At 43.5% G+C, this 13,862-nt stretch overlaps 1 protein-coding gene across 2 annotated transcripts in view; it reads right to left on the bottom strand.

Moving 5' to 3' along the window:
- LOC145344208 (protein O-mannosyl-transferase TMTC2-like) overlaps window positions 1–13,862 on the bottom strand; it is a 190,134-nt gene that overhangs the window by 118,531 nt on the left and 57,741 nt on the right. The window contains exon 2 of one of the 2 annotated variants that reach the window (XM_080191174.1): window positions 4,852–5,422. The exons of the other annotated variant lie outside the window; for it this stretch is intronic. Within the exon in view, the coding sequence (XP_080047300.1) occupies window positions 4,852–5,422 (571 nt within the window). The remainder of the gene's footprint in view (window positions 1–4,851; window positions 5,423–13,862) is intronic. 2 annotated transcript variants of the gene reach the window in all.

Genomic DNA, 13,862 nt, shown 5'->3' with positions numbered 1-13,862 from the left:
TGAATAGCCTCCTTCTGCACAGAAGGGTTTCTATGATTCTATGAACATGCAAATTCCACACACACACAGTCACCTGAGGCCAGAATTGAACCTGGGTCCCTGGTATTGTGAGGCAGCAGTACTAACCACTCTGCCACCTTGCCTCCCTGTGAACCACAATCTCTGACTTCACCCTCCCCCAAGCAAAAGCCAGAAAGATTGTAAGCCAGTGTTGCTATGTGATAACAAAAATAGAGAAAAGCTCAGCAAGTCTGGTACCACCTGTGGAGACAATAGAATCAACGTTTTGAGTCAGGATGAATTCAGCATTTTGTGTTTCTATTTCAGATTCCAGCATCTGCAGTATATTGCCTTTATATTGCTACGTGATGAATTACACACGCGCGTGACCATGCAAGAAAAAACAGTGAAAGGGGCCCAAATTATCTTCAATTCCAGCTGAAACCATCAAATGACATAGACTAACACGCACGAGGCCTTCCTGGTTTGTACGTTTCAGTATATAACAGACAAACATATCAATCCATCACACAGATTATCGATTTCACTCACAATGAACACAATTCAACTGATTGTGAAATCCATTCTAGTTCTATTATACTCAGACATTAGCTCAAAAGAAATAAAGTTAATTGAAATTTACAACAAAAAGTCCTCTAAATGACTCTTCTGCTTCATGACTGCTGTTTTAGTAGGAAGATGATTTGTTTCATTTCTCTGCTGTCAATTTAATTTACTGAAGCACCACAGTGACGCAATGATAAGCAACAGCAGGTTTGGCTTAGAATCATAGATTCCGACAGTGCAGGAGGAGGCCATTCGGCCCATCGAATCTTCACCGACCACAATCCCAACCAGGCCCTATCCACATAACCCCATGTATTTACCCTAGTTAGTCCTCCTGACGCTAAGGGGCAATGCCAGCTTGCCAATCCACCTAACTTGCACATCTTTGGGCTGTAGGAACAAACTGGAGGACCCGGTGGAAACCCGTGCAGAAACAGGGAGAACACGCAGACTCTGCACAGGTAGTGACCCAAGCCGGGAATCAGATTTGGGTCCCTAGTGCTGTGAGGCAGCAGTGCTAACTACTGTGTTGCACGGGCCGTAAGAATTCTTAATCATTTAGTTCAATACGATGGATCATTGCAAATATTTCATACAGGATTAAATATAGAAACATTAGAAACTAGAAGCAGCAGTAGGCCATTCAGCCCTTGGAGGCTGCTCTGCCATTCATCTTGATCATGGCTGATCATCAAATTCAATATCCCGATCCCCGCTTCCCATATCCTTTGATTTCTTTAGCCCTGAGGGCTAAATCTAATTTCTTCTTGAAATCACAGAATGTTTTGGTCTCAACTGCATTCTGTGGTAGCGAATTGCACACGTTCACCACACTCTGGGTGAAGGAATTTCTCCTCACCTCAGTTCTAAAAGGTTTATCCCTTATCCTCAAACTAAGACCCCTAGTTCTGGTCTCCCCAGCCATCAGGAGCATTCTTTCTGAATTTACCCTGTCTAATCCTGTTAGAACTTTATTAGTTTCTATGAAATCCCCTCTCACTCTTCTAAACTCCAATAAACACAATCCTGTCCGACTTAGTCTCTCCTCATATGACAGGCCTGGTATCCCAGGAATCAGCCTGGCAAGAATTCGCTGTATCCTCTCAACAGCAAGGACTTCCTTCCCCAGATAAGGACAGCAAAACTGCACACAGTACTCCAGATGCAGCCTCACCAATACCCTGTATAATTGGAGTAAAACATCCTTATTCCCATACTCAAATACATTACTTTACTCAGAACTTCCTGAGCCTTCAGAACTCATCAATCTTTCAATGCTTCAAAACCAAAGGCCTGTAAGATTTCTTTAAAGCAGTCGAAAATCATATTTAGACCCTTCACTGGAATGCATCAAAATTCATAATTGTCACTTAAAATATATAGATTAAAGTAAAATCCATTAATTTCTTGCCCAGAACTGGCTGCCCATAATGGAAATTGAATAAATAGTGACACTTGGTGATGTCAAAGATGTTGAATGCTGCCTTTCAAACAGATAAATTATTCTAGACCAGCTACTTGACAATATATTAAAATATTTCTGTGGGAATCTTATTTGAATGTAGATAAATATACTCTGCACCCAAGAAAGAAAGGTGACTTTCAACCTATTATTCTCAAAGCTCCCCACTACTGGGGTTTTCCTTAACTATATTGTCGGCTAATTGATAGAGATTGATTGTTATGATTAATTAACAATTCCATCGTCATTGCATCATGTAAATACCAGGATAGTAAAAGGCAAGTTCAACAAAATCTTTAAGTTTATTTATTAGTGTCACAAGTAGGCTTGCATTAACACTGCAATGAAGTGACTGTGAAAATTCACTAGTCGCCACACTCCAGCGCCTGTACACTGAAGGAGAATTTATCATGGCTGATGCAACTAACCAACACACCCAGTGGTAACGCACGCAGACAAGTGGAGAACACGCAGATGCTGCAGTCACCCAAGCTGGGAATCGAACCTGGGTCGCTGGCTCTATGAGACATCAGTGCTATCCACAATGCCACCATACCCCCCCCCACCATTTTTTTTGCCTAACAGTTTCTGTGTTCATACTGTCATGCTTCCTATTGTCTTAGCAGATTGAAATTTAAACCAAGAGAGTCTCAGGTCGGATCACGAGCCTGCGCTAGTATTACCTAATGTTATCTAGTCTCTGGTGGTACCCCAATACAGGGACTACAAGTGGCCTGAGCCACTCTTGAGTTGCTTTTGCAGCAACAGTGAATTCTGCCTGCGATGACTCCCTAACATGGCTGCTACTCTGCAGACTTGCATTGTTAAGGTTTACACATGAATAACAATTGTAAGAGTAAATACCAGCAGTGGAACTGTTCCCTTATCCAACCTTTTGCCCAGTGACGGGGTTGCGGTGGAGGCAGGCACATTTGCATATTTTTCTCACTCAAGGGTCCGACGAGCAAATTTTGAAAAGATACGGTTTGGCACAACTGTAAACTGAATTTCAAAAGAAAGGTTACGGTTTTAAAGGAGTAAATAATTGTTGACACCAGTCGGCCTATCAGCAGCAAACACGGGAGAGAACCAGCCTGTGACTGGAGGCAAAACCAGAAAATGCTGGAAAATCTCAGCAGGTCTGACAGCACCTGTGGAGAGAGAATACAGCCAACGTTTCAAGTCAGGGTGACCCTTCCTCAGGGCGATGATTGGAGGAGCAGCTCCTTTCAGAATCTTCCACTGAAGCTTAGTTATTTGACAGTAATTTTGAAGACTGGCTCCAAGAGCTGCATGGAGAGGCTTTGCAGGCCCCACATGGCTCATGAGTTATCCTTGGACAAGCCTGGGTTAGGGAGAGGGGAGACACATCTGTGCCTTTAAAATTTGAATTTTCTAAGACATCTTGACAGAACGTATATCCAATCAGCTCAGTTTCTTTATGATAATTAAGACAGTATTTTAAAACTATATTGTTTTAAAGGGTGGCACAGTGGTTAGCACTGTTGCCTCACAGTGCCAGGGACCCGGGTTCAATTCCAGCCTTGGGTCACTGTCTGTGCAGAGTCTGCATGTTCTCCCTCTGCTGCGTGGGTTTCCTTCAAGTCCTCAAGTTTCCTCCCATAGTCCAAAAGACGGGCTGGTCAGGTGCATTGGCCATGCTTAATTCTCCCTTAGTGTACCCAAACAAGCGTCGTCTTGCAGCAATTAGAGGATTTTCACAGTAACTTCATTGCAGTGTTTACGTAAGCCTACTGTGACACGAATAAACAAACTTTAATCGTAGCTGTAGCCAAATATTTCTGGTTAAGTAGTGGCACCGCCAAGTTCAACACAATCTACTCTCAGTCAGGCATCTCTGGACTACTTTGCACCTGAGTCCAATATTGTGAAAAACAATATGAAGCTTTTTCTTGTTTGCTTTAATATTTCTTTACTGAACTGAACAAGAATCATTATTGTAAACAAATGGAACATTGCAGCTGTTGCCTGCACTGAGAAGGATGCTGTGTATTCAATGATTGAGTACAAGGGATGGGCAATCTCTGATTCACTCCACTGCCCCATTTTATTGATGTGTCCAAATTGCTATCAGTATGACACCAATCCCTGATGTGGTTTATATTGGCTGTGACACAAAGTGCATAAACAGACCAGAATGCATTCTTAAGGTCATGTGTAACTGCGGAAAAAAGCAACAAAATCGGAAGGCATTTAGTATAATTGTTAGCAGGATTTGCATGACAGCTCAAGAAACAGGATTGCATTGAAAGGATAATTCATATGGCTGTGCTTCCAGTCAGAAATTCATGGGCTGTCCGTACTTGGGTTTTTGACTCATTGGGTGGGATTTTACACCTCTCTAGTCCGAAAACCGTAAAATCCCACCCAAGAACAACCTTTCCATGGTCCATCCCATGTCCGCTGCGATTCTCGTGGCGGGCGGGACGGTAAAATTCTAGCTGTACTCTCAATGGGTGAGGTCCGCTGCCAGCCATGTGGACTCACAGTTACTCTGTTAATGAGCAGTCAGTAATTCCTGCATTCAGTGCCAGGGGCCCAGGTTCGATTCCCAGCTTGGGTCACAGACTGTGCGGAGTCTGCACATTCTCCTCGTGTCTGCGTGGGTTTCCTCCCACAATTCGAAAGACATGCTGATTAAGTGCATGGGCCATGCTAAATTCTCCCTCGGTGTACCCGAGCAGGCGCCAGAGTGTGGCGACTGGGGGATTGTCACAGTAACTCCTTAGCACTATTAACACAAGCCTACTTGTGACACTAATAAATACATATACTTAAATACTTCACCTGAAGCAGCTTACCTTGTGAAGCAATGAGATGATCTGGTAAAATTTGAGCCTGCGGTCTACAAAAACATCATAGACGGCTGAAATAGCCAGGACGGTTACGCCTTGCTCCTTCCAAAGCATACTGCAGGCGGCGCACATGAAACTTCCAAACAACCAGGCCCAGGTCCATAGAGAACGTCCCCTGCACCCACAGTGCCGGATGTAACACATTAAAGAAAGGAGGAAAAAGAGTCCAGCTCCGACATCTGCTCGGCCCACAACTCCTGCCACCGCCTCGGTGTGGATAGGATGCGTTGCAAACAGCAGGCCTGCAATAAAGGTCCAATAGCCATCTCCAAACAGCACCCGGGAGAGGTTCGTGAATAGACCAGTGACTGCACTGTGCAACAGCACATTGACAAAATGATAACCCCAGGGATCCATACCTCCAAAGGCACAGTTAAAGCGGAAGGAAAATGTGCACAGTGGGCGGTAAGACTTGTGGCTACCACTGTGTGTAAGAAGCGTTCCCCAAAAGTCATTGTAAAAGATATTGGTCCACGGTGTTTCGGGAAGTAGATCAGGGTTGGCCTTAATGGCTCGACTGGAAGAAAACAGAAAAATAAAATGAATTACTGCACAGAATAAGGGCTTCTCATTCGTCTGGGTGACAGCAATTTAATAACAGGTCTCTAATCACATTCCATACTGCATTACGAAGATCATCTGCTATTACCATTCTTCTGTTTGCCGCAATGTCAGTTTAAGAACATGATTACTTAAGTCTCTACTGCATCACATTTTTTTCTTTCATACTAATGAAATGGTATCTTGACATCTCTTTGGAAAACAACTGACTGTTATCACTCCAATTTTTAACTACCTTACTATCTCACCTTATTACTCCTCCTGAAGATGAGCTAATGTTCTACATCTGAACTTCTGTCAGTGCTGGTTTTCTGCATGAGGTATTTCAAACTGTGTATTTTACATACGTATAGGAATAGTGAGCATGAACGTGCATCTGGTCATGACAACATCAATCTCATTTTACACATTGGTGGTCTTCATGTATTGCAATTCAATACTACAGCATTGTGATAAATGCTGGGAGCAGTTTCCTCCGTATCAGAGGCAAAGGTGCAATGATCTATGCTTTTCTTACCTCCAGACTCATCTATTTCAATGCTCTCCTCGCTGCAGTTCCAACTCTCACCCTCCAGGAACTTGAGCTTCTCCAAAACTCTGCTGACGGTATCCTAACTCATTCCAAGTCTCATTCACTTGTCTCACACCAGCGCCACCGCCACTCCCCCCTCACCCACCTGTCCACACTTTCTCAAGGTCCAATGATACCTTAAAGTTTGCATCCTGCTCTTCAATCCCTCCGTGGCCTCACCACTGTCCTACAACCTGCTCAGAACACTGTGTTGCTCCAACTCTAGCTCTTATCCATCTCCCTCTCCTTCACACCACCATTGCTGACATGCCTACAGGTTCCCAGGTGGAAGCTCTGGAATTCTTCCCCCAACCTCTCTGCCTCACCATCGATCTTTCCTCCTTCAAGACATTGCTTAAAACCTACATCTTTAACTATATATATTTTGTCACCTGTCCAAAAGACACTTTCACTCAGTGCCACTTTTCAGATTTTTTTTTAGAATCATAGAATCCCTACACTGCAGAAGAAGGCCATTTGGCCCATTGAGCCTGCACCACTTGTCAATCCCATCCAGGCCCTATCCCCAAAAGCCTCTGACACTAAGGGGCAATTAAGCATGGCCAATCATCTTAACCTGCATCTCTAGTGTTGGATGAGACCGGAACATCCAGAAGAAACCCACGCAGACATGGGGTACAACATACAGTCAGCCGAGGCCAAAATTGAACCCAGTTCCCTGGCACTATGAGGCAGCAGTGCTAACCACTATGCCACCATGCCAGCCAATGATGATTATGCTATGAAGGTTGGAGTATTCTACTATCTTAAATGTGCTATAAAAATATTGTTGTAATATGTCACTAAGAGATCATGGCATATCATTATTAGAAAAGAAGTGTGTCATATAATCCAGTTTCAATTTCACTTTTGCTTTTATGCAGAACACAACCCAGACAGCTCTACTGACGTGTCTTCAGGTTTTATTTTTGCATGTCTGTTCTTGCGTGTCAGCCTAAATAAATGAACACACAAGTGTAAAGGCTTCAATGAGTTGGAATACGAGCTCCCTAATTGAGGCCTGTTAAGGCTGTACAATTAGGGAGCTCTATAGTGACGCCAAGGGCAGGATTTTCTGACCACACTCACCCCAAGACCGGAAAATCCCATCCTAAGGTCAACAGGCCTTTGCATGGTTCTGTCCTGCTTGCTACTATTCCCACGGCAGACATAATGGGAAAGTTCCACCTGGAGTGATACCTGGGTGAATACTCTGTACGGGGAAGTACCTGCCTGGGTATTGCTAATCACTGTAAGTAAATCAGTGTTTGTGAAGGGATACTGGCCTCTCAGAAGTTATTTCAAAAGATGTTTACTCAATCCCTTATGAGCCAGTGTTTTGATTGTAAAATGAGTGTTTTTATATCACTGTAAAAACACGACAGTTAGGATTCATAGAATTTCTATAGTGCAGAATGAGGCCATTTGGCCCATTAAGTCTGCACCGATCATAGTCCCACTCTGGCTCATAATCCCACATATTTACCCCCCCAATCCCTGACACTAGGATCAATTTAACATGGCCAGTCAACCTAACCCACACATCTCTGGACTGTGGGAGGAAACCGGAGCGCCCAGAGGAAACCCATACAGACACACGGACAATGTGCAAACTCCACACAGACACAGTGATCCAAGCCAGGAATTGAACCCAGGTTCCTGGCGCTGTGAGGCAGCAGTGCTAACCACTGTGCCACCCACATGCCGAAAAAACATTTAAAAGCGAGTCACAGAAAATTTCAGAAACCAAATTAAAAAAAAGATGTTAGAGCAAAGGGTACAAAAGTGATAGCTCAAAACAGGTAGATGAAAATAGTATCATTAATGAATGCCAATTAACAGTGAAAGAATAAGACGGTGTGTTCCACAGTGATATAAATCGGAAGCTACAACTGTCGCTGATTCTTTTTTCGCTGTTGGTTTTAACAAAATTTGAGTAGAAGTGACAGTAAGCAAAAGTGATAATAAAATATCATTTGCTGCATAAATCATCTTCACACACTGTCAAACCAAATAGTAGAACAGCATCACAATACCGTAGAGATAATTCCCTCTTAGTCTGCGAGAGAAGAAATAACTTGCATTTATTGCCAGGCAAAACATAGCAAGCTCCCACAAAAGGCCGTGAGATGAATGGTGGGATAAATTTTCGCTTGGGCAGGCTTCCAATGGGAGGAGGACTGGAGTGTAAAAGTAAAGAAGTGTTGTTGCAATTGTATAGAGTGTTGGTGAGACCACATCTGGAGTATTGTGCCCAGTTTTGGTCTCCTTATTTGAGGGAGGATGTGGTGGCATTGGAGGCAGTGCAGAGAAGGTGCACCTGATTAATTCCGGGGATGAGGACAGATTAAACAGTTTATGTTTATACTCGCAGGTGTTTCGAAGGATCTCATCGAGGTATATAAAATACTAAAAGGGACGATAAAGTAAATGCGGACCAAATATTTCCCCTGGCGGGGCAATCTAGAACAAAAAGTCACATGTACACTTTGAGAGGCGGTAGATTTAAAGTCGAGATGAGGAGGAACTACTTCTTGTAGAGGGTGGTGAATTTGTGAACATAGGAACATAAGAAATAGGAGCAGGAGTAGGCCAACTAGCCCTTCGAGCCTGCCCCGCCATTCAATAAGATCATGGCTGATCTGTCGTGGCTCAGTTCCACATTCCCGCCCTCTCCCCATAACCTTAATCCCCTCTCTTATCAAAAACCCATCAACCCGCGTCTTAAAAATATTCAGCGGGGTAGCCTCCACCACTTCAACGGGCAGAGAATTCCAGAGATTCACCACCCTTTGAGTGAAGAAGTTCCTCCTCAACTCTGTTCTAAACCGCCCCCCCTTTATCTTGAGGCTGTGCCCCCTAGTCCTACTATCCTTTCTGAGCGGGAAGAGTCTCTCCACCTCTATCCTATCCATCCCATTCATCATCTTATACGTCTCAATGAGATCTCCCCTCATTCTTCTAAACTCTAACGAGTACAAGCCTAATTTATTCAGCCTCTCCTCATAGCTCAACCCCCTCAACTCCGGCATCAGCCTAGTAAACCTCCTCTGCACTCCTTCCAAGGCCAAAATATCCTTGCGTAAGTGCGGTGCCCATAACTGCACACAGTACTCCAGCTGCGGCCTCACCAATGCCCTATACAGCCGCAGCAAGACCTCCCTACTTTTATATTCAATCCCCCTCGCGATGAAGGCCAGCATCCCATTCGCCTTCCTGACCACCTGCTGCACCTGCAAGCTGGGTTTTTGCGACTCATGCACAAGGACCCCGAGGTCCCTCTGCACCGTCGCCTGCTGCAGTTTTTCTCCACGTAAGTAATAATCCTTCCTACCATTATTCCTACCAAAGTGGACCACCTCGCACTTGCCAACATTAAATTCCATTTGCCATTTCCTGGCCCATTCGCCCAGCCTATCTAAATCCTTCTGTAGACTCTCACCACCCTCCGCACAATTTGCCTTTCCACCAATCTTGGTGTCATCAGCAAATTTCGACACCCTACACTCTGTTCCCTCCTCCAGATCATCTATATAAATGGTAAATAGCTGAGGCCCCAGCACTGACCCCTGGGGCACTCCACTAGTCACCATCCGCCAATCCGAATAGCACCCATTGACCCCCACTCTCTGCCTCCTATTTGACAACCAGTCCTCTATCCAAGCTAACACCCTACCCCCAACCCCATGCCCCCTGACCTTCTGCAATAACCTCTTGTGAGGTACCTTGTCAAACGCCTTCTGAAAATCAAGAAAGACCACATCCACCGGCTCTCCTCTATCCACCGCCCTAGACACATCCTCATAGAACTCCAGTAAATTTGTCAGACACGACTTCCCTTTAACGAAACCGTGCTGCGTCTGCTCTATCAAGCAGTTCCCCTCAAGATGCCTCGCTATTTCCTCCTTGATGACGGATTCTAACATTTTACCTACAACAGACGTTAAACTAACAGGCCTATAATTCCTCACCTTTTGCCTGGCACCCTTCTTAAACAATGGCGTAACATTAGCCGTTTTCCAATCTTCCGGCACTTCCCCGGAATCCAGCGATGTCTAGAAAATAACCACCAAGGCATCCACTATCTCCTCCGCCATTTCTTTCAGGACCCTCGGATGCATTCCATCCGGTCCTGGGGACTTGTCCACAATCAGCCCCTCCAGTCTGTCGAGCACCACCTCTCTAGTAACAGTAATGTTATCGAGACCCTCCAGTCCTACCACCTTTCCATCGCTAACACCTGGCAAATTATTCACATCCTCCTCCGTGAAGACCGAAACAAAAAAGTTATTCAAGACCTCAGCCATATCCCCATCCCCTACCACTTAGTCCCCCTTCTCATCCTCTAAGGGTCCAACGTTCACCCTAGCCAGCCTCTTCCTTTTTATATATTTATAAAAACTCTTGCTATCCTTTTTTATATTAAGCCCTAGCCCAGTTTCATAGTTTCTCCTACCCTTCTGTATCAACTTCTTTGTCAATCTTTGTTGACATTTAAACCGCTCCCAATCCTCTTCTCGCCCACTACTCTTAGCTACTCTAAACGCCTCCGCTTTTAATTTAACACTTTCCTTCACCTCCTTCGTTAAACCTATAGCACGGTGGAGTCTGAATCATTAAATGGTTTCAAGAAGGAGATATATATATTTTTCATTAAAAAAATGGGTTAAAGGGAAATGGGGAATAGGTGGGGAGGTGGATTTGAGACCAAGGAGAGATCAACCACGATCAGATCGAACGGTGGAGCAGGCTCGAAGGGCTGAATTGCCTACTTCTACACCTAATTCCTATGTTCATATGTTGTACTGTCCATCTGAAGACTTTGGCATGAGGCCCGAACCCATTTGTACGCTGAGTTTCATTTTGCTTATTGTGGGCTTTGAACACTAATTCTGAGCACTCAGCGGGCCAGAAGTATTATCTTAAGGACGGAGATGTGGAAATGGCAGGGCACAGATAGACCAGAGGTAAACTGGAAGGATTCTGAGGGACCAGCAGGTGTGATAACACACAGATATCTTAATACTTACCTGGTCTGTTTTCTCAACAGGTTACTTCAATGCACTGGTTACTTCAATAATACCTGCTTCGGGGCTCAATACCTGGCACCCATGAGTGCAGCATCCGCAACACACACTCTACCCTCTGGCAAAACTGTGTTAGTATTCTAGATATACCATAGAATCCTGGAAATGTCTAATCAAGCGGTATAACTAGCAGGTTCCACTAATGAGAAATGCATAATGTCAGTCTGAAAGTATTCTGCACCATTACAAGTTGACAGTCACATATTACACTGGTATTTTAGTTCAGATACCAAGAGCACTTTGCAAATCAGCTTTGAAAAATAGTGCAATACCTTGGAACACACAATTTCCAGTATTTCAAATGCATATTTCCCCCAATTAAGAAAGCTCATTTTCTCCCTCCCCAATTAAGGAGTGTACTAATTGCACTGTGAATCATCCCTAAGAGAATGGGTCAGCCAACTGCTTCCTATTTCACACTAACTACACCAGCCTCCAATTAATAATGCAACTGGCTTCCGTAGCTTGCACAAAAGTTTTATACTTTAACTGCTGCTCTGATGTTTTCTCTCATTTTGAGTCGAGAAGTGCCTCACCATTACATACTGGTTTCCATGGCTGCAATTGCCATACAGGAACTGTAGCTATAAACCCATTGCTAATGACCTTTAACGCAAGTGTTTCTTTAATAAAAGCTGGGTTTTTCTTGTCCTTACTTTTAGCATCAAGGAATCAGAGCATTATTGAATCCGAGAATCCCTACAATGCAGAAAGAGGCCAATCGGCCCATCAAGCCTGCACAACAACCTCACCAATATCCCCATAACCACACGCATTTACCCCGCCAATCACCCTGAACTGAGGTGTAATTTAGCATGGCCAATCAACCTAATCCGCATATCCTCGGGCTGTAAGAGAAAAGCAGAGCACCCAGAGAAAACTCACGCAGATACGGGGAGAATGTGCAACTCCACACAGTCATCCGAGGCAGGAATTGAACCTGGGTCTCTGGCACTGTGATAACAGGGAGGAAAAATATAATAGTATAAAGTAAAGAGACTTAAAAGTCAACCCTTTATTGGCCTCAAAAGCAAAATCCAAGTAAGACATATCTTTACAAATAATCGGCATTTATTATATTTGGAAAGAACTTGAATATTGTGTCTTTCATGACCTCAGACAGTTCCAATAAATCACTTCACATCCAGTGAAGTCGTTTTGAAGTGTAGTCATTGGTGTAACATAGAGAAACTTGGCAGCCCTTTGAGTAGGATATCTGGTTCTGTGATGTTGGTTGTGGGGTAGCTGTTGGCCAGAACAATGTGAAAACCCACTGGTTCCTTTTCAAATAGTTCTATATGATCTGTTATGTCCATCTAAGATGGCAGATGATTTAACATCTCATTCTCCCATTGAAGTGTCAGCTCAGGTTATGTGCTCCAGACTCTGGACTGGGGTTTGAGTTTATGGCCTTTCAACTCTGCAAAGCAAAAGCTACCAAACTGGGCGAAGCTGACTCGTAAATAAAAGTATGTTGCAAAGTGTATTTTGAAATCATAGGATCATAGAATCCTACAGTGCGGTAGAAACCATTTGGCCCATTGAGTCTGTATCGATGCATAAAAGACCCTGACCTGCCCACCTAATCCCACTTGCCTGCGCTTGGCGCATAGTCTTGAATTTATGACATGCCAAGAACTCATCCAATGTGAAAGTTTAACTTTGCAATATATGTGATGAACGGAACATTATTATGAAATGTGGTGCAACCATCTTGGTAATGGTCATTGCCATGCTACGTTGTGCATGCACCTTTAAAACCTATCGATCTTTATAGCTCAACAGGCTCTGATGCATTAGTCCCATGACTTGTTATCAGTCAGGAAGCAGGAGGATAGAGATTAGATGTATCACATTGAGCCCCCTAGTAAATCTGTCCCTATATAACTTTATCTTCAAAGAAAGAACCCACATTATTGCTTCACAATCCTTATGTATCACTAGTACTTTAATGCCAAAGAAGAACATAATGTTCATTATTAAAACTATTGAACAATGTGTGACCTGACAGTACAGAAACATGTGCAAACTTTTCATAGTCTAAATATCAGATTAGGAACCGAGACATTGCACTCCTATTCCCTCTGGAACCATAATTTTTTTAAAACAAAGATGTAATCATTACTTAGAGTTGGCAGCCAAGAGTTTCTGAAGAATCTTCTGCAATAAGATAGGCCCAGTAGTTGCCTCACCTTCTCTGAAGGATCTTGCAACAACTTTAAGAGGCAAATTTGCATATCTAAGCAGTTTTGTACATGTTTTAAGCATCCACCCAAGTTAGCCCCAAAACATCCCCACAAATGTAGCAGTGAGACCAATCACTGCACTCAGTAGGCACAGATTGTCCCATTGCTAAATTCTCAGAATTTCAACCCCAAGAAATGAGTGCAATGCACATTGATTTCTAGCCCCATGTCTTCAGTGATCACACAAGCTTGTGTCCCAACACTTCTTTACTAAATGAAAATACAAATGTCTTGTCACTCTGTCGACAGTATGTCATTGCTCTGTTGCAATATCCAATATCACCCTGGAAATATTTTGACTTGGAAGTGGGACTTTTTGTGTACATAAAACAATAATTCATCAGGCAAATGCATCCTGCGGAATTATTTTCCATTACATCTGAAGTAATTTATGGATCATATTTTTTAAACATGTGAGACAAATGTGTTTCTGTTGGGAATGAACTTCCCCTCGTGGAATTGCTTGGCAATTTGTCATTTCAATTGCAGGAC

Source organism: Carcharhinus amblyrhynchos, chromosome 6 (assembly GCF_965287045.1).
Source record: "Carcharhinus amblyrhynchos chromosome 6, sCarAmb.v2.hapA, whole genome shotgun sequence".
NCBI classification, from domain to species: Eukaryota; Metazoa; Chordata; class Chondrichthyes; order Carcharhiniformes; family Carcharhinidae; genus Carcharhinus; species Carcharhinus amblyrhynchos.
Note: the sequence above shows the minus strand (reverse complement) of the source record. Positions and strands in the feature narration are given on the sequence as shown.